This window comes from Erpetoichthys calabaricus, chromosome 15 (genome assembly GCF_900747795.2).
Source record: "Erpetoichthys calabaricus chromosome 15, fErpCal1.3, whole genome shotgun sequence".
Taxonomy (NCBI): Eukaryota; Metazoa; Chordata; class Cladistia; order Polypteriformes; family Polypteridae; genus Erpetoichthys; species Erpetoichthys calabaricus.
Genome location: NC_041408.2, coordinates 9,782,356 through 9,806,915, shown reverse-complemented (window position 1 = coordinate 9,806,915; position 24,560 = coordinate 9,782,356). Strand labels below are relative to the sequence as shown.

The window sequence follows — 24,560 nt, the reverse complement described above, 5'->3', positions numbered from 1 at the left end:
ACTGCAGCCACAGCCCTTCTCCACCATGCAGTCGACTTTAAAGAGCCATTAGCCAAAGACCACCGTTCTCTCTGAAAGTGAATTTATTAAGAAAATGTTAAGGCCTGAATGCAGTAAGAGATTAGCGCTGGACAACACACACCCTGGTCAGTGCTTGATCGTGATTGTTTTGACCTCTGTAAAAAACTCAAACGAGTCTTTTGCCCCCTCCCGGCCCACTCCAGAGCATTTCATTCCCCCAAACGGCAGGTTAAGATCCCGAATGAGCCAGCAGTTGGTCCAGATGAGCCCCGCCTGAAGCTTCTTGGCCACCCGGTGAACTCTGCCCACATTGCTTGACCACACGGTGGCAGCCAGTCCATACTTGACGTTATTAGCTCTCTGGATGACCTCCTCCTCACTGTCAAACGGAAGTATACAGGTGACCGGACCGAAGATCTCTTCTTGCATACACCGTGATGAATCCGTCACCTCTGTGATCACAGTGGGCAGCATGAAGTAGCCGTTTTTGTTTTTGTCTGGCACTTGAATGGAATCCACGCCATAACCACACAACACTTTTCCACCGTCTGCTTTGGCCAGCTTTACATAACCCTGGACCTGAAATAAGCAACACAGAGTGGCATGACTTTTATTATTAAAGCAACCCTTCCTAAAACAGACGGAGCAATTAAAACCAAAGGGAAGTGCTTACATGCCTGCCTGTCTGACATGCTAAAAGGGTCAAGACAGAACGGGTCATGCAAGAGGACAAACGTTTGGCTGTCCTAGCTAACATTTTCTAAGGAGATTGGCCATACCTTTCTGCCACATCTACTCACAAAACTACTACTAAAATCTACTCGGGGTGGAGTGGTGGCTCTGAGGCTAAGGATCTGCGCTGGTATCCTGAAGGTTCGAATCCCCGTCGCTACCAAAAGAGAGCCAACTCTGTACTGAAATTACACCATCACTGCCGCCTGGTTCATGCTGCTGTCTTATCAATTTAACATCCTGGTTTCAAATTATAGAACCAATTGTTATGTGTCTTTCTTACCGTCTATCCATTTTTACTCTCGCATTTGTAAAGAATTGTTTATGCCATTAGTTGGGGACTCCAAAGTGTCCCAAGTGTGGGAGGCTCTCCTCAAGAATTCACTCAGAGAGATGCCAATCCCCCAAGAGGGCATACAGGAATTTGCATTACATCGCCACATTCTCAGTCTCTGTGCTAGAGCCCAGTGGCTGGTTGAATTTGTAACGACCAGGCTACCGTTTGTGTGGTGGTGGTGGGCTCACTAACTCACCCCCTAATCCTACACTGTGCCTGCCACCGTCCCCTTTCAGCCTACACATTCTCCCTGATATGGTAGCAGCGGCAAGACTTGGGCCCTTTGGATTACACGGCAGCCCACTTTATCACTGTGGTAAAGGAGTTGTTCTTTAGCCAAGCTGGGAAAACGTTTGTGCTTTTGACTCCAAGGCCTCGATGTAAATGAGAAGGACTGGACCTTCGGGGATTTCTCGCTAGTGGCAGTGTGTGGACTCGAAACAAGTCTGAACTGGATTAAACAGGGTCGGGTTTTGCTGCCAGCCTTCGACGTGTGCCAGATCGACTGAGCAAGCTGCATTGAACACTTCATTCTAAGCTGAACTGCAGGTACAGTTATGCCCGTGGTTTATATGCATGTTCATTTTGGGTTACCAGCTAACAAAAAAAGCTTCCTAAGTTGTCAAACTGGCAGAACAGCAGTTTGCCTATTAGACGTTGGATTGAACATCCAAATCCAGCCCTGGGGGCCACAGCACACATGGACCTTCTGGTTTTGCTCAAGCTACCATTTAATATCATAAAGTGAGAATACAAAAGTGGCAAAATACAGCGTGGCATTCTCAATTAATCTAAGACCAGATTTTTTTTTTTTTTTTTATAAGCTATTACAGCAGTTACATTTGTAGCCAGCACCTTAATTTTGATGAGTACATAAAGTTTACACACCGCTTTGACAGGTCCACTGCTCATCTTGTGTGTCTGTGCTGAGGGAACACAACTGTGGAACGACGTCTACCTGAACTCCTGATCAGCATACGACTTAACGTGAGGCCAATGTGATTTAGCAAAGCGAACCATAAGTTTAAATGCTGCGTGTCTGCATATTTCTTCTAACACCACAAATACAAAATATGAAAACAATGTGCAGATAAATAGTTAAATGATAAAAATGTACCAAATACAGTATTTCATAAGATTCCAGCTCATTTACCCGGTTTATTTCAAATTACAATATACTGACATCTATTGCTAGGTCCAAACTCCCAATGTTCTAAGGTATCCAACTTCTCTGTTTCTGTTGATGGTCCACTTTGTCAAACCTGCTCCTGTTGTCAGAAATCTTGTTGTCTTGTTGGATTCCTCACTTAACTTTGAGCTACACATTAGGTCTCTTTCCAAAATTTCATTCTATCATCTCCGTCACGTTGCCCACCTCCATCCATTTCTGTCCTTTAATGAAGCTCAAACTCTGGTTCATTATTTCATGATGTCTCGTATTGATTTCTGTAATTCCCTCTTCATCAGCCTCCCTGCACAATCTACACAGAAGCTACAGGACATTCAGAACTCCGCAGCCACACAAAGCGTTCTGCTCACGTCTCCCCTGTTCTCTCCCAGCTTCACTGGTTACCAGTTCCACCAAGGATTAAATTAAAGATTCTGCTTCTCACCTTCATAGCCCTCCATAACCTTTGCCCCCCTCTACCTCACTCAGCTCCTTACACTCCTTGTTGCTCTCTCAGGTCCTTGAGCAGTCATCTCCTTACTGTCCCCCGCACCAGACCTTCAGTGTTATGGCCCCTCAACTCTGGAACTCTCTTCCTCAGTCTCTCTAAGTTTGCTCCTCTTTCTGCACTTTTAAATCGCAACTGAACACTTTCCTCTTCTACAAACTTTTGTCATCTGTGTAATTTTTTTTTACTCTATGTAAAGCAACCTTGGGTTTGTGAAAGGCGCACAATAAATGTAACCTATTATTATTATTATTATTATTTGTTGAAATGCAGCAAACAAAAGTTAAATACAGTGGAACTCGGTTTGCGAGTAACTTGGTTTGCGTGTGTTTTGCAAGACAAGTTAAAATTTTTAATAAATTTTGACTTGATAAATGAGTGAGGCCTTGCAGTACGAGTAGTATGTATACGCTTCGTTTGCTGAGTGTCTTGTGATCACAACTGAGCTGATGGTTCTTCTCTCTCTCTCTCGCTGCGGGATTGTGGGTAATCGTCTCCTATTCTCCGTCTGAGTCGGCGTGCCTCACTCATATAGTCAACATCCATACGAGCGTATAGTGTTTACTACAGCATTCTGACTGTGTGTGTGTGCTGTGACATGTGAGTCCCCCGTCTTGCACCCCAAAACATGAAGCTCAGTACTTTAGCAACACCAGCTTTATTCAGCTTGAAACAGCAACAGTGCGGTTATTTATTGTAGTGGGATCTGCCGCTCTCCTATACACAGACACAGCAGTCAGGCAGGGCCCTGCGCATTTATAATGTTCCTTGTTCCTTGTATCACCCATCGATGGCAGGCGCTTATAGCATGTCCGCGATCTTTTACGATTCACTTTTACGGCGAACTGCTACAGCGCTGGCAGACTGCGATTGCTTTGGGACGCTCTTCCACGTGTCGTCCCGTTAGGTGGAATCCCACAAGAGTTTAGAAACTCACTCACACCAGCCATGATTCTTTTCAAAGGTAAAGTGCAGGTTAATTTGTTTTATGTATTTTTACTTTATATTTTTGTATTAATCATTTTTATATGAATAGTTTTGGGTTGTGGAACGAATCATCCGAGTTTCCATTATTTCTTATGGGGAAATTCACTTTGATATACGAGCTTTGGACCGCGGTCACGTTTCCGGAATGAATTACGCTCACAAACCGAGGTTCCACTGTATTAAAAAAAACTTTGCTAGTACAAACTTACCCATACTGGCATAATGAAGCTAACAAACTTACTTATAATAATAATAATTATAAAAATTTTATTTATATAGCGCCTTTCCCATGCTGAAGGCGCTTGGTAAATAAATTTCAGTTTTTATGCTTTTGTAGTTTAGTACTTTTCAACAATACATTTTATTTGTAAAAACTATCTATTGAAAGTGAGAGTAAAAGTAGTGGAATAAGTGCGATCCTTTTCTGGCAAACTAACATGAAGCAGGTTTACTTCTTGATGTGTCACTTACGAATTTTGTGAAAACAATGCGGCCAGATCACAGTACACGACTTTTCCAGTGACACTGAATCGTAGCCGTTATTCATACAATCACAGCCTGTCGTAGGCAGGCAGCAGCGCCCTCCAATGAAGCCGATCACCTAACGTCACAAACCTAACGACGGAGACCAAATGGTCTGTGACTGGCTAGGATACAATCAAACATGTTAGGCTCTCATTACTGGGAGCGGCAGGCTGTGTACGCAGGACACCTGACGACCAAATGAACCCTGCTGGAGTTCCTCAGGGGACCACTAGGGGGAGATGGCACCTGACCTGAACGGGTTTCTTCACTTCTAGTGCTGACACAGAGGGAGTTCTAGCACATCCTGGTTCTACGGAGCCCTCCGCCTCACTCAGGTGAGTTGAACTTTGGGAGCAGTAGAACAACACACACCTGGGAGGTTTGGAGGAGGAAAAGAAAAGTGAGAGCAAAAGCCTTGTGTTTATCATGGAGAAGCCTGTTTCAAGGTATTTTCTGTAATAAAAAGCACCAGGACTTGTGCGAGTCAAGTTGTGTCTGAGATTTGGGGCTCTGAGATGCCCCCACAGATCACAATGGAATTGACACCCTGTTGAGTTGCTTCTAGAATTTTTATTTAAATAAATAAAAAGTGCAGCTCTGTATAAAACAAGGTATCTGACACGGCATGAAGATCCCCCTTTTCTTACCTTCTCCAAGTGTTCTTTGCTGATCAGAGCACCGATCTGTGCTGTGGGGTCACTGGGTACTCCCACCTTCCACTTCTGGGCAGCTTCTACAAACCTTTGCAGGAACTCACTGTAGACTCCCTTCTGTACAAAAATTCTACTGGTGCATAAACAGATCTCTCCCTGTGGAAGTAAATGCACAGCTGAGTAAGGAAGTGCACGTGATCATATACAGTATGCTTTATATCAATTTATGTGGCTTGCTCTTTTATCTAAAGTAGACATGTTTGAGGTAGAACAATTGTACAATTAAAATATGACCGGTAGGTAGAGTGATTTGATAAAAGTCTACAGTAAGTCATGAGTGTGTCCTGGTAACCTTTTCACCTCGGATTCAATTTCTACACGGCCTGTAAGCTAAAGTCTTTTTTTTTTTTTTGTTTTGCTTTGTAACGTTAAAGTATCGCTGTAATGGCCAGAGTCCGAAAACTCTAAACGTTAATGCGGTGTTAAAATGCTGACCATATATCGCCATCTTGTGGCCAAAATATCTACTTACAACCAATAGACCAATGCAGATTCTGAAACTTTAAGGGGACAGTTAAGTTTTTCTTTTGAGTAGCCTCCTTAGAATTTTGTTTAATCTGGAAAAACGAGCCAAAAGTATTGAATTTCAACAAGAAAGTGTTATTACAAATAACCAAAACATGTAAATACCAAAATGTCAGCAAACATACAGTAGAAAAATGATGTCTAGTGTCGACTGCTGTCCTGATGCAGATTTAGAACATGTCCTTCAAGTGATGTTTTGTAACAGTCAACAACACACAGTAAACCAACGTGGTCTTATTCCACTCACAAGTAGGCCTACTGTACGTTTGTGGTACAAGGGTGGAGATATTCAAAGTCTTGGCAGATATGCAAGTGAGAATTTCACAAACAAACTTGACTGTGTAGCGGGGCTACATAGTTATAGTGTTGTCAAATGTTAGTACTACGGGTGTCTTGTTTCCATTGTCCCGTTTGCTGTTTCTGTGTGTGTCAGTGAATGTCGTCTGATGATGGAAGGAGACCGCAGCCCCAAACCTGGAAAACACCTGTTCACTATCAATTAATTACATCTGTCACAGGACTATTTACGCAATCAGGAGGGAAAAGCCAAGGGAAAAAGGAAAGGAGAAAGGAGACCATTTTTTCACAACCACAGATCAACTTACCTGCTGTTTTTTCACATTGCACTTTTACAATACTGTAGTTTGTTTTTCATTCCGCCGGACTGTCTTCCATCCCTCATCTGCGGAGACCCCGGGGTCGGATCACCGCATTAACGTTTAGAGTTTTCGGACTCTGGCCATTACAGCGTGCTGAGGAATCACGGTGAGGTTGCTCCAATTGCCGGGAAAATCAAACAACTCACTTATCTTTAGTTCAGTCATCCGTATTCAGGACAGTTGTTATAACCGGACTCAAATTCACGATCATTCATTCCGTATATCATTTGTTGTTTGTTATATGTTACAGGGCCAAGGGAGGGTTTGTTGTATTTATATATGGTGGTGTCTCGTTGTTGCTGTGGTGGAGGGATATTTATATTTATTTCTATTTTTCATTTGTCTTGTTATTTCATTTAATACAATTAATCAGTTTAATTTTACATAGCTGCTTTTCTGTTGTGCTTATATTTACACCGTCGATTGTGGGGAAAAGTTTAATTTGTTAGAGGAACGGCTTGACAGTTAGATTCAAACTCAGTAAATTATCCAGGCCACAGGTCTTAGAGGTGTAGCTGCCGGCTGGGTAAGGGGTCGGCCGTTACAACTGTGAGATAAAATTTTGGTTAGTGGGGTTCACAGCTGCCTTTGCTATTGAGGTCAAATGAAAACGCAAGAAATTGTTATGAGACACAAGGTGTCTGAGGATTATTGCAGAATGAAAAGGAAATAACCAGGAGATAACGTGAGAGTGAAGCATCATAGTCGGGGTCAGCCCAGGTCAAAGGCAAAACGAGAATCAAAATCAAGGATGGAAAGGAGTTCCAAGATATCCAGAAGCAACACCTTACGCTAGATAGAGTCTACCTACTACTGAAGCTAACCGTCGTTAATAACGATTTTGAGACGTGAATCCATCAAGAGAGAAGGTAAACTGAAAACTTATCCTGTCACCTCAAAGAGGCAACAATCACAGTAACATGACACATCCTACTACTTCACATAAGCAAATGGCAATTACATTTTGTTCAAATAATTTGAAATAACAACACTAAAAATCAAATATTCATAATAAAAACACCAAAACACACATACAAAATCTGTGAAACATTACATGCAGGAATCTATCTAATCGAATCCTCTTTAATAAAATCCCTGTGTACGTCCAGGTGTCCGTGTGTGGGTGTCTTCTGGTGAAGTGCGCATGCGCGGGGCATGGTGCGATGCGCGATATTACTGTCAGAGAAAGTTAGAGGCGTTTTACGGAAATATAAACCAGTATTACTGCGAGAGGAAATTAAAGGTACACAATACAGTGACGCATATTACAGCCACATACAAGCCAGTATTACTGTCAGAGGAGATTAAAGGCATATTACCGACGCGCACGCCTGTATTACCGCCAGAGAAAATAAAGGTATATTACGGACATACAAGCCAGCGGACGTACAAGACAGTATCCTTCAATAAGGGCGTGCACAAAAAGGCGAGCCTCAAAAGGACGACCGCAATTGGGCGCAGCGAATAAAGGCGCGCGTAAATAAAGATCTGCACCTTTGTTGCTCTTCACATATTCCAGAGCCATTTGAACTAAATTATCTACGAATGCCTTTATTCGCTGTGCTCAACTGAGGTCGCCCTTTTGAAGCTCGCCTTTTTGTGCGCGCCCTTATTGAATAGAGCCGTACAAGACAGTATTACTGTCACAGAAAATTAAAGACACACAATACACGGCGGCAGCCCATGAAGAACGGTCAGCTCAGCAAGTAAACCAACAAAAGAAAGGCTGAAATAAAGAAAAATACGACCAACAAAAAGAATGAGGTCAAAGTCCCTTGCCATTTAATAAGACTGTTCCTACTAATGTTTATGCACTACTGTTCTAGCGCCCGTTATTGTAACGGGCTAAATGACTAGTGTATATAATCAAACACTAAAGTCTGTGTGTCCAGTCCCTCTGAGTAATCAGATTGGTCAGTTTGGCTTTGGTGACACAATCCAAAGAGGAAGTGCAAGTGTGAGACACATGAGGAGGTGTAAAGGTGCACAAGGCACGCTAAGAGCATCACCTTCAACGATGAGAAGTATAAAACCAGACATGAGGTGAGAAAATGATGTCAAGAGTCAGAGTAGCAGGCTTTACAAGAGTAAGCTTCAGAAAGGGAGCGCCAGTGAAGAGACATCCATACTTGTGCAAAAACAGAGGAGGGGCACTAAAATACATGTAGGGCAAGAGATGGCAAGTATTTAATTATTCTGTTACCTGTTTTTGACAGGAACTGTGGCTAGTTAACATATTTATTTAGTACTATCTATAAAAATTCATGTGTGAAACAAAACCTTAACAGGGCCGATATAAAAATGTTTAAAAGCATAAAGCGGTAGAGTGAATAGAAGCAGGGCCATACCTGGTTAGAGAAGCTCGAGCGCACAGTGGTAGGAATACATTCCTCTAGATTAGCATCGTCAAATATGATGGCAGGGTTCTTGCCTCCCAGCTCCAAAGACAGCTTTTTGCAGTAGGGGGCGCTGCATTTAGTAATGTGTTGAGCAGTCATTGTGCTGCCAGTGAAGGAAATCAGAGGAACATCGGGGTGAGACACAAGTGCCTGTCCAGCTTTAGGTCCTGTGCCAAAAACAATGTTCACCACACCAGGAGGGACCCCTAACAGGGAAAAGAAAAAAAAAAAAAAAAAAAACTTTTCAGAGTGCAAGTTTTGCTGGAAACTGTAGAGGGTCATACAATCCCAACATGCTATTTAAAGGGATTATTAACAACCAATTTCCTCAAAGGAGTTTGTGAACTGTAAACCCTTGACGTCCCCGTATATTTATACAATTGTTAATGATCTTCTTATTCTTTTTCTGAAGGAGGCAGCACCGCTCTCTCTGTGTTTTCAGATTTAAGTGCAGCTTTTGACACAATTGATCACACCATTTTTCTACACAGAACTGGGAATTTCAGTGGACAGACAGCCGCAGTCTTACTTTCCTCAACTGTACGCTGACCCACCACAAGACCTTTAAGTGGATTAAGCCAGTCTGAGAAGGTACAAGAAAGAGGAAAGTTCTGGATTGGCAACCATACAAGTAGTTTGGAAACAGTAGTAAGTGTTAATCAGGTAAATCATTTTTTTCCCTATTAAATACAATAAAGTTTTGTATTTTAATACATTCTTGTTCATTATGGTGGCAACATGTTGCAAGATTGTACAGGATAGTAAAAAGTTTCACTGTACTCTGTACACGACAGTACTAATACCACTACGCACCAGATCATTTTCAAAATGTGCATAAAAATGAAGAAAGTACTAAAGAGAAAGAAATGTCATATTAAAACTATCGTGTTTCCCCGAAAATAAGCTCTAGTCAAGATCGTCAGATGAAAAGTAAGGCACCTATAAGGCCAGGTTTATACTTCACGCGCATCCATTATATTATAAGGACACCTTGCCACAATATCTCTGAAAAGGATGTTTAATGATTACATCCATCAATTCAGGGATGCGCCCATTCCTGCAGAATCAGCGCAAGACAGAAACAAAATCTCTGGACAGGGCATCAGCTCATCGCAAGGTGAACACAAACACACACACACACACACACACTGACGTCATTGTAGCTTCACCAAATCCCCAAACCTTCATGTCTTTGGATGGAAAACTGAGCCCACTGTGGAAACCCACCAGGAAAACAAGCAAACTCCAGGCAGGGATCACAAGAGACAGCAGCGCTACCACTCTGCCACTGTGCCACCCCATAGGTGTAACTATTAACAGTATTCATTATTTAAACAAAGTTAACGATTTATCTGTAAAATGTCACAGACTTATTTTTAATGCATTTCCTCCTGAAAGTGATATCAAGTATAAATCTAAGAATTCTAAATGTGCAGAGAGCTGGACTATCAGAACTGTGACGTGTTCTGTGTGGCGATGCTGCTGTCAGGTCAGGTGGAAGCCCCAGAAGCGCGTAGACATTAACAACTGGGTCGGTTTTAAGATGACGTTTACGACGATCTGCTTTAATGATAAAGTAAAACTATGACGTTAAAGTGGTCATTTCGAGTTTAAAGCAGACATTTCCACTTTAATCACAAAATAGACATTTTTCATTATGTCCTTATTTCCTTTTTCTCTGTGGCTCCAATACGCCGCCGCACATTCTGATGCTGTTGTGAAGGTACAAAAAAAAAAAAAAAGACGGCACAGAAGATGGTATGTGAGACTTTTAAAATATATCGCTTCATTACTTTGGGGAATATGCGACACTTAAATATCAAAGCATCATGAATACATTTGTATGTCAGAATTTTGCTTCACCACATCGAACCATTCATCAAACATCAAAGCTCGCTCATCGATCCTGGAGGATCCTAAAAGCGTAGCAAGAAATTCAGGGTTTGAATGTGGAGAGTTATGACTGTATTTGGATAAATGTATATTGTTGTACATGAATAAATATAAGATATCCCCTGAAAATAAGCCCTAGTTCATCTTTTGGAGCAAAAATTAATATAAGACCTGGTCTTATTTTCGGGGAAACACGGTAAGTTCAGAAATCAAAAGATAATTTTAGAAAATTAAACACCCAATCCCAAAACTTTGTCTGAACACACAGTCCAAAAAAAACACCGCAAAGATCAGTTTCCCATCACCATCTAAACAGAAATGACGTTTTCAAACACAGTATCCATTAATTTGGACAGAGGACATAGTGTGCAGTCATCAAATGTAGGCAACCAGCAGTGACACAGTATGTCAATGTGACTGGCTGGGTCTAACAAGTTAGATGTCACACAATTCATTGCAATCAAATGTTCCAGTTTCCATTTGGACTTTGTAGTGATCAGAAGCCAATCGTTGAGTTGTTTAGATGTATGATGGTTCTACATATGTGTACTATTAACTGAAAGTATTTTGTGACGCTGCACTGATTTTTCATTTTTACTTCAGACTCCCATTATCTTCTTATTTACATACTGTATGTTACCCATGAATTTGCTTGGATTTGGCGCTACAGCCCCAAGATATTTTACAAGATAAGTTGTAGGTGGCATCCATCTATAGATCGCCAACTATGAGTAAATTCACATTTAGCTGTCAACGTGTTAAATGCACTCAGTAAGATTAAACCAACAGCCAGAGTGTCTCCTACCTGCTTCATCCAGTAGCTTGCACATCATCCACGCGCTGACTGAAGTCATCTCACTAGGCTTGGCAACCACCGTGTTCCCCATCGCAATGGCAGGGGCGATCTTCCATGTCAGCAAATACAAAGGCAGATTCCATGGACTGATGAGACCAGCTGATGGGTGAGAGAAAAATGAGTATTAATGAGATATGTTATGTTGAGCCACGGGCAGAAGCACCAGGGACAAGAAAATTCAAAACCCGTTTTACAAACCATTTCAGGGCCCTGCAGTGGAAAAAGGGGCACTTAACTTTATGCACAGGGCTGTTCTAAAGTCGATACAGAGTCACGGGATGCTAGAGCCTATAAAGACAGCATCGGGTGCAAGGCAGAAATCAGCCATTGCAGCCCAGGAAAATGTTAAAGTTGTGAATCACTTGTTGAATTTCTTCAAAGCTCACGTCATTGCATTCGAAATTGTCCTTACAATTTTAAAAGGTTTTAATGCACAAACTGCATGTATTTTTAACCAGAATTCTTGGCCTTTTTGTTAGTATGACCTCCCTTAGGTTTCCTGCACTACAGTGGCCTGGTTTCGTCTTTATTGAAACAATCAACCAGGATTTTCATTATTTTTAATATCAATAGCAAAAATTGGCACTCAACACCTCAGTCTGAATGTGTATAGAAAGAGGGGGAAAAAATGTAATTTTGCTGCTCAGAATACAGGGCTTCACTACCTCCAACCATGAGGGTTGGCTGGGCAGGATGACACAATGGAGTCTACATTGAGAATCTAATCTAATCTTAGCAAAATCTAAGTAAAGAACTTGAGAAATTGGACAAAAGAGAGGAGACCATTTGGTCCATCAAATGTTTGTTGAGCTAAGATGTGCCGATAAATTTGTGCCCATAATTTAACATAGCCCTGGCAGAATTTGTAACAGGTTAGCCATTTTTCGAAAATTATGAGTGATCAGACAAAACTCCATTTTTATTGAGGAACTGTGGTCCGGTGAAGCCATTTATCATGGCAGATTTGTGTGTGTCCTTTAGTAATCATCATGATCACTGAAATTGCCCTGATTAAAAGTTTCAATACCTTTGAGCATTTAGCCTGATGATATCAATTCTTTATTGTCATGTGTACAAGTACCATCCATCCATCCATCCATTATCCACCGCTCATCTGAGATCAGGTCGCTGGGGCAGCAGCCTACGCAGGGAAGCCCAGACCTCCCTCTCCCCGGCCACCTCCTCCAGCTCCTCTGGGAGGACCCCGAGGCGTTCCAGGACCAGCCGGGAGATATAATCCCTCCAGCGTGTCCTGGGTCTGCCCCGTGGCCTTCTCCCAGTGGGACATGCCCGGAACACCCCCCCACGGAGGCATCCGGGGGCATCCTGACCAGATGCCCGAAGCACCTCAACTGACTCCTCTCAATGCGGAGGAGCAGCGACTCTACTCAGAGTCTCTCCCGGATAACTGAACTCCTCACCCTAAGAGAAAGTCCAGCCACCCTGCGGAGAAAACTCATTTCGGCCGCTTGTATTTGCTATCTTGCTCTTTCAGTCACTACCCAAAGTTCGTGGCCATAGGTGAGGGTAGGACCGTAGATCGAGTGGTAAATCGACAGCCTCGACTTTTGGCTCAGCTCTCTCTTCACCACGACGGACCGTTGCAGAGCCCGCATTACTGCGGATGCCGCACCGATCTGTCTGTCGACCTCCCGCTCCATTGTACAAGTACCATGTAAAATGAAATGCTTGCTTGCTTGTGCCCCCGCAGACAGTGAACATAAACAAAAAACACACACAATAAATAAATGAATATAAATAAGTAAATAAATAAAAACAGAATCCTAGGAATAAACCGAGACAGTGGCAGAAGTATATGTGCAGGTAGCAGTGGAGGTGGCACAAGGTTACTGATTGTTCACGAGTCTGACTGCAGTTGGGTAGAAATATCCACTTAGGGTGACACACACAAGTAGAGTTTCTCTTTCTCAGCCTCACTCTCTTGTTAACAAAGGTGTTATAAAAGGGGGGGCAAAAATTCCCAGAATCGGTCAGCAGCACGGGAGTAGGGTGAAATTCTTGGATATGCCACTAGGTATTTATAATAAAGGGTTTTTTTTTTTTTTTTTTTTTTTAAAATGCTTCATGGAATTTTTGGGTTTCCTCCTCATGTAAACATGGCTACATGTGTTGCTGCCAACCTAAATGCAACCCTAGGGTAAAGCGGAGTCTTTCTCTTACCCACACCCACTGGAGTCCGGAGGGTGTAATGAAGGCAGCCCATGTGGTCCATATCAGAGCACTCGGTCACATGGTGAAGAATGGAGGAGGCAAAGAAACGGAAATTGTAAGAGGAACGGGGAATCTCCAGAGTCTCTGCCTGACTGATCGTCTTCCCTGCAATTGAAAGACAAGAAAACGTTCATCAATGTCCTCGCTCAAAACCACTAAGCACAATTCACAGAGGATGGCAGGGCCGGTGGCTTAAAAAAATTGAACAAACAAATGCATTAGACTAAACAAATCTGTCCAGACAGAGGAGTTACAGGTAATGAGCATCTATTGATGAAACAAAACAAAACCTGGACATGAGAACTTCCCTGAAACGACACTCCTCTTGGCTGTGCCTCTTCACTTGGTGCTGTTGGACATGAGCCCTCTTAGCTTGTGGTTTTTAAACTTTTTGACTTTTTTCATTGGTCATACTGTGGCAAACTCTTCACGGATCATTACCACCCACTTTCTGATCATATTTTACTATCCATATTGGAGTTTCCAGCATTTAGATTTACTAACATGATTGGACAGCAGGACATAAGGAATTAGTCCCTCTTGGAGTTTCTGGTGGTAGCACCGCTGGAATTTCGTAAAAGGGTGGACTTAATTTTGTCATGAGTGGGCCTAATATTTTTTTTATTACTGTTAATATACATTCATTTAAAAAAAAAAACATTTTATAAGTCCACCCGTACAAATGTAAATTACTTTAATAAAAAAAAAAAAAGTGATTTTTGTTAACACAAATTTAAATCCACTTGCAAATAGTGAAGATAAAGTGCCTACCTACTTTTTGATGATACATATGACCTTCTAGCTTATTGCGAGGCACAAACGCTCAAATAACATCCATTCTAAATTCTGACCTTTATATAATACCATTTTGCTGTCCCTTTCAACTTGTGTAAGCGACATATGAGGCGTGTTTCCATTCTCCGAATGCACAAGTGAATCTGTCCTCAATTTGATTATTACAAAAGTGTCAAAACTGCATCTTTCGATATCCTCTACTCCAGTCACCCACTACTATTGGTTGAATCAATGAGCCATAAAGCTGCACGACTTTACCGGCAGTGAGACAAGTTGGAAGCTTTAACCTTGATTGAGTTGGTGTTTCTTGAATATCACACAAATCTGTGACGTGGATGATCCATGGACATTGGTCGGCTGGGTAGCTGTAGATTTTCTGACACAATCCATAGTAGTGTTTGAAGCACACTATGTACGTATTACTGTATAAGTTAATTGTCACTTGAGGAGATAAAACAATCCACTGCAGGCGAATGAGAAGTGTCTGGCCTAGGCCCACCCAGACCCTATACTAGCACCACACCTGGTTTCTGGAGTTCAGGTTTAGTAGCATTAGATCAGAGAAGGTTGTAGTTCCCTCTTGGGCATATTCAGAGTATCCACATTTTCCACAGAATCCATCTTGAGAGTATCCACATTTCTTTTAAAATACATCAACGAGCAGAGAATGCTGTAAACTGGCAGTTGTGAAAGACTGGGCTAAAATACATAACCTTTCTAATTTTTGCAGATAGCCAAAAAAGGAAAAAAAAAAAAATGATGGACCAGTGTTTTGGAAATCCTAACCTAAGCCACTTGAGCTGAAGCAGAACTCCCCCAACCAATCAGACTTTCTCTTGATCGATTACAAAAATCGAAAACCACATAAAAGGGAACAAGCACAACACCCAATATGGCACCCGATATCCCCGTAAAGACAGCCTAGAAGCAGAGTCAAAACTGTCAACGTACATAGAGTTGATGATGGGGAAGGAAATAATAAGATAAGAAAGGCATCAATCCAAAAGCTAAAAGAGGCAAAGTATTCGCAAACGACACATATGCCTCTCATTTAGACCTTTTTGAATAATTGGTTTCTAACAGTGCGTAATTAGAGAAAAGGTGGATAAAAGACTCCCTCTATGTACCTACTGTGAAAATAAAGAGCAGACCACAGCAGTGCTACACAAAAGTGATACCAAAAGGGACAAACAATGTATCGGTGGGCACTGTTGGATCAAGATGTGGAAGGTGTATCACTACATCCAGATGGTTGTCTGTCAAAACTTAGCACCCAAGGAAGATGTAGACGGGTAAGAGAAGCAACGAAAAAGCCACCCATAACTTTAAGGGAACTACGGAAGTCAGTTGCTAAACCGGGGGTATGTGTGAATGAGCCCACAATATCCAGAGCTTTCCCTAACACGGCTGTAGTTAGGAACGTGGCATGAAAGAAGCCATTCCTCATGACAATTCCACAAAGCATGAGAGAGGGAGCCAACTTGGATGTGGGAAAAGGTTCTTGTGGTCAGATGAAACTAAGATAGACCTCCAAATTCACAGTCCTACATGTGGCACAGACACAGCACTGCCCATGCCTCAAAACAGCATCTGTGCAAGTCAAGTATGGTGGAAGGAAGGTCAGTTTGGTGGACATTTCTAATTTATGGAGACAGGAATTTGAGTGTCCGTGCTGTTAGACTCTCGTGTACACTGAAGCTTGTACTCTTCCTTTGTTTAACTTTTATATTCCCTATGTTACTTTTTTGTGTAATTTTGCTACTTTGTCACTTTTCTCTGTCATTTGGTACTGCTGTTGAGCGCCCCCAACAATTCACACTGTTTAATCCAATTTGAAATTCACAGCAGCACTGGCTGCATGGTAGGAGGCCATCCTGGATGGGACACCACTCCATAGCACTCACCTACATATTTTCTCTGTTACACTGCACTTCTTTTTAACATGGCCTGCACGCCTTTGGGATGCAAGAGGAACACCAGACTGGGATTTGAAGCCAGCGTGATGGAGTTGTGGGCCAGCACTGTTGACAAATTCAAGATTACAAACGTTTCGAAATACAGATATGCTTTCGTTGCTCTAACCCTCCACACTGAGATAACCAGCAGAGTTTTGGTCTGTAACAAAGATGAAACACGTACAAGTTTAGACTTAAGTCAAAAGTCACAACGGAACTAATCCATAATGCCTGTGGTGGGCTGTAGTTTGTAAAAAGATGGAATGAGGGTGTAGCGGTCAGGGGCCGCTAAGATTCACACTGTCCAGGCTGACGGTGATTTATTTATTTTAATACAAGAGATTCCAGGAACGTCCCCAGCCTTGGATCGACCCACACACACTCACGACAGAGACCAATAAAGCACACTGGGAAAGGCAAACAATTAAGAGTATAATGAAACCCAATTAACTAAATGAAAACAGTAATACCACCCCTGACCCCTTCGGCGATATTATATTTAACATATATACACACAAACACCACACAGCAAAGTCCATGAAACCAAACCGAATGAAATGAGAAGTGACGAAGTTAAGTCCAGCGATCTGTATGGTGAAAGGATGAAAGAAAACAAACACAGTCCTACTGGTACAGGTGGCGTAGTGGTAGTGCTGCTGCTTTGCAGTAAGGAGATTGTGGGTTCGCTTCCTGGTTCCTCCATGTGTGGATAGTGCTTTGAGTACTGAGAAAAGTGCTATATAAATGTAATCAATTATTATTATTATTAGTTACTGAAAGGATGAAATCGGATGGATGATTCAGGAGCGCTCCACTCTTCCGGAAAACCAATGAATCCAAACGCAGTCCTCAGTGCACAGGTAGACAGTGATCCAGACTCCAACAAACGAATACAGTCCAGGACACAATGATTAATTAAAGTTCCAACAATAGCAGGCAGCACGACCGATAAACGCAACACACAACGCACCAAACAAAACAAACTTTCTTCCTTTTGCCCTCTGCCCTCCTTTTAACTATTTTTGATCACCTTTGACCCCAGCAGCCCCTGAAAGGACTGCTGGGAGATGCAGTTCTTATTTAGTAGCACCGCTACAAGGTTAAAGAGACGGGTGTTTTGTATGTTGTTAGCCTAACCTTGATCTTTTGATTCAGCCTGAGCCAGCTCTTCTAGGTGAGCATCGATGAGGTCGGCGATCTTGTTCAGTACCTTGGACCTCTCCTGTGGGCTCTTGGAGGACCAGACAGGGAATGCGGCTTTGGCTGCCTGCACAGCTGCTTCAACCTATAAAAAAAGAGCAAAGATGGAAGGACATTTTAGGTCTAATCTAAGGAGGAAAACAAATGCAATTAATAATCGAAATTCAACAAACAGCCTGTACATCCTGGTAAGACTAACATACACCCGCTGCTGCACACCATGTGCCACTCGAAACAAAACATGTAAAGGTGTACCCAGTTGACTGGGGCATCTATAAGGGAGAAAAAAAAAAAAAAAAAACTAGGATCCGAAGTGGAAATGTGTTAGAAACTGGCTGACCAATCAGATCTTACTTTGTACAATGGCTGTGAATTTACATCAAATTCATTATACGAGTAAATGTACTTGGCTAATTGAAGGGAGTACACAAGCATTATCTGGCTGTCCAAAGACATGGTCAGGAGGTCAAAAGCAGTCCAGCTGGTTATTCAGATGCTTAGAAGTTCAGTGCAATCCAGCCAGCCAATCAGACGTTACATGTGGTCTATAGTTATGTTTCTCAACCACTGGGTCATGAGTTGCTAAAGTCTTTAATGGTTGTGGGTAGGCAGTGCACTGGTTCATGGCCGGTCACTGCCACCCCAACCCCACTCTGACAATCGTGCTCGATTCCCTGAGTGTGAGCTCACACACCCCTTACTTGGTTGTGAAAGCATTACCATAAAAGAAAGTGGCTCATCATAACACCAGAACTGTTGAGAAACACTAGTCTATACGGTCATTACTGTCACACGTACAGAGTGAAGTGAAACTCTTTACTTCTTTGCATGTGCTAACCAACATGTCACCATGATGACTTCGTAACACTTTCAGGGCCTTCAAACAGTGTTCAGACCTCTTCATTTTTTTCATATTTTGTTATTTTGCTTCCTTGTGCCAAAATCATTGAAATCCATTTTTTCACATCAACAAGCAACACCCAGTACCCAGGGCCGGATTTATATGAAAAGAGGCCCTAGGCTATTCCACTTATGAGGCCCTTTCCCCTTCCATTTTTAAGTTTGTAAATTACATGAGAGATAATAAAATTTTGCTAACAATTTGAATGTAGGCCCCTCTTGATCTTGAGGCCCTAGGCTGTAGCCTAATTAGCCTATAGGAAAATCCGGCCCTGCCAGTACCTCAGAGTGACAAAGTGAAAAGAGGATTTTAGGAATTTTTGCAGTTATTAAAAATAATTAAAAAATAACACAAATATATTGACACAAGTATTCAGACCCTGTACTAGGATGCTTAAATTTTGCTCAGCTCCATTCATTGTAATGATCATTGTTTGTACACCTTGTTTGGAGTCCACCTGTAATCAATTCAAATGACTGTACAGGACTAGGAATGGCACACACCTGGCTACAGAAAGCCCTACAGTTGAGCAAAGACCAAGCCATGAATTCCACAAAAGGTCCGCAATAGCAAGGTGGCTTCTGTAATTCTTCAATGGAGGTTTTGGACAAACACAGATCTTCCCAGAGCTAGGCACTCAGTCAAACTGAGCAATTAAGGTAGAAGGGCCTTGGTAAGAAAGGTGACCAAGAACCTGATAGTCATAGACCATAGAACCTGTGTGGAGATGAAAGACACTTCCACAAGAACAACCCTCACTGCCATACTCCATGAATCTGGGCTTTGTAACACAGTGGCCAAACAGCACATGAAAGCCTGCTTGGAGTTTGCAAAAAAGGTACCTAAAGGACTCTCAGACTGAGAAACAAGATTATGTGGCCTGATGAAACCAAGATTAGCATAATGTGGAGGAAACCAAGCATTGCTCACCAATACCATCCCAATGATATGGCGGTGGCAGCATCATGCATTGGGGTTGGGGACTGAGAGAAAGCTGAACGGAGTAAAGTACAGAGATATCCTTAATGAAGACCTGCTCAAGGGTGCTCCGGACTTCAGACTAGGCTGATGGTTCACCTTTCATCAGAACAAAGCAAAGACAACACAAGAGTTGCTTAGGGTCAACTCTGTGAATGTCTTGGAGTGGTCCAGTCAGAGCCTGGACTTGAACCCAAACAAACATCCCTGGAGAGACCTGAAAATAACAGTCTGCTGATTGTCTCCATCCATCCTGGTGGAGCTTGAGAGGAGCTGCAAAGGAAAATGGCAGAAAATCTTGCCAAAGGGACCTCATTGAAGTACTGAGGAAAGCATCTGAATATTTCTTTCAATTGGAATATTTCAGTTTGTTTGTTTTTTTTTTTTCTTTTTGTAAATTTACAAACATTTCTAAAATCCCATTTTTGCTTTGTCATTCTGTGGTGTTGAATGTTACTTGAAGTTGGGGAAGAAATTAATTTAAATGATTTTAGCACAAGGATGCATCATGACAAAATGTGAAAAAAGTGAAATCGTCCAAGTACTTTATGAATCCACTCTTCCTTAGCTGAAGATTTTCATGACACAGTTGGTAGCACCATCTCTGCTATTAAGTTTCATTGAAATTCTGATGATGCTCAACTGTGTCATTATAGTTGAGTTTGCATGACGGTTTGGCTGCTCCATCAGGCAATGAAACATCAAATGCCAGCCAGTCAGATGATCAAAAGTCAAAAGCAGTTTGGCCAGACAATCATTGACCCCAAAATGCTTGCTTAGTCCAACTCCTTATCAAGTGCAGAGACTTTTTGTTTGATCATCTCACAGACATCAGCCGGAATTTGCTCCAAATCGTTAACCTCGCTCTACATTTTTAATCCCCTCGGCTGGTGTCGCCCCATTTCTTTCAATAAAGTGTTTCTGATTATCAAGAGAATAAAGATTTTATTCACACCAGAAGCATGGCCGACACTGAATAAGACAGATATGAGTGGCAATATATAAGACAAACAGATATGAATGATATAAGTTAAGTAAGAATGACAGTATATGGTATAACAGATATATTGTGCCTTTTATATCCAAATATCTTACATGCTGTTATTCATATCTATCTTTTTAGTGGCAGACATGAGTAACAGTATACAAGATAGATGAAAGCCACTATAAGCTAGATATGAATGGCATAATAAAGGCTAGATTTGGATGACACGGTGTAACAGATAGGCAGATATGAAACGCATTTTAAAAGAAAGATAGAAGCGGCACTATAAAAGAGAGATTTGAAAGACACTATATAATAGCTAGAGACATATAGAATAAAGATTGATATGAACAGCATTATTTAAATTAAATAGATAGGAATGGCACTTTGACAGCTAACAATGCACAATACAAATTGGATATGAATGACACAATAGAACAAGAGAGACATACTAAAGGCATCATACAAGAAAGATGAGGTTTACTATATAAGCTAGATATGAATGGCACTAACAGCTAGATATAAAGAACACTACATAAGATTGATATGAATGGCACTTTATAATGGCACAATATAAGCTAGGTATGAATACTACTAAAAGATATAAAGGCACTATATAAGAAAGCTATTAGGGCTAAATACAAGACAAATATGAAAAGCACAGTAGACATGAATGAGACAACACAACAGCTAGTTAGATATAAAGAGCACTCTAAGACAGAAATGAATGGCACAATGTAACAAATAAAAGGGCACACTACTATACAAGACAAGCAGGAAAGGCTCCAAGTCTCAAAATTTCAGTTTAACAAACTGGCAGGCTGGCATCAGGATGTTCGAAATCCTTTTTAAACTCTCAAACTGATGCATGCAAGTGGGATATATACAGAATATGGGTTGCACATTGGTCTCTGACCATTTGGGGCTCGAGAACGTTGTACACACACACATTTTTTGACACCTGTCAATATTTTTCTTTATAAAATGCAAATAGAAATCGTGCATACCCCTTCAGAACAGCCTGTTGCTCCCTGCTTGCAAACAATCTGTGGTTTGGTAAACCAGGACTACCCGACCCTGGTAAGCAGGGTCACTTATCACAATCCTGTCCCATTTTTCTCCTCCTTTTATTTCTTGGTGATTCTGGGGAGGCGAATAAGAATCGCTGCGACCAAAAATCGAATTACTCGGCTTCAAACGGTGCCTGCGGATAACAAAGAGAAGTCTGCAGTGCGCCTTTTATTTATTGATTATTTTTATTTTCTTCTTTTAGTTCAGGCTCTCAGATTACCTTTTAGCCTCGGCTGCTGTTGACTTTTGATTAGCACGCAGGATCAAAGGGCGGTTTCACGTTAGCCAGGAGGTCGAACTCTGGACTGTCTGCCTGCGCTTTTGCACTCTATTTCTTTTACATTTAAATACACTTTTATTTTTGCCTTTTCCCTCACCAACATCGACTGAAAGGCAGAGACTACCCTTGGACGGGGAGCCAGTCTATCGCAGTGAACCCAAAACTGGGTCAAAGACGAATGCATACTGTACATCGATGTGTCGATTCATGGCAAATCCATAAAAATAAATCAAGAGTTGCTTTGGTCGTCCCCAAGGCTAGCAAATCTGTGGCTGTTAATTCTTTTAGTGGGGAACGTGCCCACCCCAAACCCATCTCACCTCCGCCCCCTCGCTGTCGGGCACCATGCAGTACACTTCACCGGTGGAGGGGTCGTACGAATCGATGTGTCTACTGCAGGGCACAAACTTCCCCCCGATGTAGTTTTCCAGCACTAGCTGGGTCTTGTCGTGGGCGGTTTTCGGCATGTTCGCTGCTGCTGTTTGCGCCCCAAGAGCTCGGCTGTGTCGCGTCGTGTCCGTTCACCTCTCCGGGGTTTGGCTTTCAAATGCTAACAGGGAGGGGCGGACCCTTTTCGTTGACTGACAGGACAGTCCGCCAATTGCGCTGCCTCAAATGAGTTGAAACCTCCAGTTACTGGATGTTTGAAGGCAGACCTTGATTACTTTTTCTCTGTTTTAAGAGATCCCAAAAACACTGGATTTGGGATTTCCAATTTTACGTTACAGTTTCACATTCTTTTTCTATTTCACAAAATTCAGTCATATAAGGCGGAAAATCCTTAATCCCCTTGTGTTACGGTGGTAAAAATGAAATGAAGCAAAAACCCTCAGAACCTTTAACGAGTATGATATATCGGGACATCTAAGCCATAAACAAGACTGATGGGTTGAATGGGCTCCTCTCGTTTCTCGAATTTATACCCATCCGCCCTATTGCTCAATCCTCACTGGACCGGGACGCGGGGCGATCAAAGGGGGAACTCGCGGAAATTCGCTGGCCATTCAATAATCGCGATACACCAACAGCGGGCTTGAGAAAGGCGCTCTATCAACACCACGGGCTCGCACCGCCCAGCAAGACCACCGCCAAGGAAAAAAGAGGGATCGGAGTTCACGGAAAAAACGTGGAGGCAATGCGGAGATCTGCCCGACTCGATGAATTTGGAAATCTTGCTGAAGGGTTAGTCGCGGACCCAACTAAGTTCGACGTGCTGGTGTCCCGTGACCTCGGGTGGGTAGATGTGATCATGAAGCTCTTAATTTATTGACCACGAACGCATTGAGCCCTCACCTCGGCATACCCTGTGCAGACCGATGCCTGCAGTGTCTCAACAGCTCAGGCCGCTTCGGTGGCGACGAGATCAAAAGAGAGAGACGGACAGCAAATGTGAGATTAATACATCAGAGAGGAGTCCGCACTTGGAGTAGGCTAAAAGGGTGTTTAGAGCGTGCAGCACGTTAAAAGACGGGACCACTGGGTCAGCGTGCTCGTCCTCTCCGGACTGTCACAGGCCGCAGTGTCTTACCAGCCCGTCTTGTCTATGTCTGTCCTGAAGCATCCAAGCACACCTGCATTAAAATCGGCCGCTGATTGGCATTTAACTGGCGCTACAGTCGGCCATCTCTGTGTCGACCGCAGCAGAACCCTCATCCAGAATTTACTGCACTTTTTGATCAAATACGACGTTTAGATTGATAGACATGAAAAACGCTATATAAGATATGAGATGCAATATACAAGACAGATATGAGCGGCAGTATATAAAAATTGTAGAATATGAATGGTACTTTAATTCAGATACCTAGACATGAAGGGCACTATAAAAAGAAAGATATGAATAACAATATAAGACAAATACATATAAAAGGCACACTATAGACTAGATATGAATGACAGTATATAACAAATATAGTGTCTTTGATATTGACATATACCATCATTCATGTCTAGCTCATCCAACATCTTTTAATATGTTTCTTGTATACTGTCTCAAAAATACCTTATATAGTGCCTTTTGTATCTAGATGCGATAGATACGAGCGGGAAGATACAAAACAATTATGAAAGACACTACATTAAGGTAGGCATGAATGACTATGTAACAGCTAGTTAGAAAGAGCAATATACAAAATACTGTATGTACAGCACTATTTAAGAATAGATATAAATTACTCTATATAAACAGGTAATCAGATAAGACAATATAGGATGGATATGAAACACACTGTATAACTGATAAGCTAGCTATGAAAAGAACTATATAATATAGGTAAGAGACAGTATATAACAGATAGCTAGATATTAATAGAACTATACAAGTGCCATTTTATAACAATACATTCTAGATATGATTATGTAACAGACAGCTAGATATGAAAGGCACTATACAAGAAATAGATATATAAATGGCATTGTATGTGTTAGGTATGAATGACTATACAACAGACAGCTAGATATAAAAAGCACCATATAATACACACTCACCGACCACTTTATTAGGTGCACTTTACTAGTGCCAGGTTGGACCCCCTTTTGCCTTCAGAACTACCCAAATTCTTTGTGGCACAGATTCAACAAGGCAATGGAAACATTCCTCAGGGAGTTTGGTCCAAACTGACATGACGGCATCACAGCAACAGATTTATCAGCTACACATCCATAATGCGAATCTCCCGTTCCACCACATCCAAAAGTTGCTCTATTGGATTGAGATCTGGCGATGGTGGACACCATTTGAGTGCAGTGAACTCATCGTCATGTTCAAGAAACCAGTTTGAGATGAATTGAGGTTTGTGAGATGGTGTGTTATCCTGCTGGAAGTAGCCATCAGAAGATGG

At 42.0% G+C, this 24,560-nt stretch overlaps 1 protein-coding gene across 1 annotated transcript; it reads right to left on the bottom strand.

Moving 5' to 3' along the window:
• Positions 1–65: 65 nt before the first annotated feature.
• Positions 66–22,323, bottom strand: aldh8a1 (aldehyde dehydrogenase 8 family, member A1). Its single transcript, XM_028820129.2, has 7 exons — positions 22,041–22,323; positions 17,443–17,590; positions 13,505–13,660; positions 11,273–11,422; positions 8,524–8,780; positions 4,926–5,087; positions 66–600 (listed from the first exon to the last, which is right to left on the bottom strand). Exons 1-7 carry the CDS (start codon positions 22,185–22,187, stop codon positions 148–150), a joined length of 1,473 nt encoding a protein of 490 aa, XP_028675962.2. The 5' UTR covers positions 22,188–22,323; the 3' UTR covers positions 66–147.
• Positions 22,324–24,560: the final 2,237 nt, after the last annotated feature.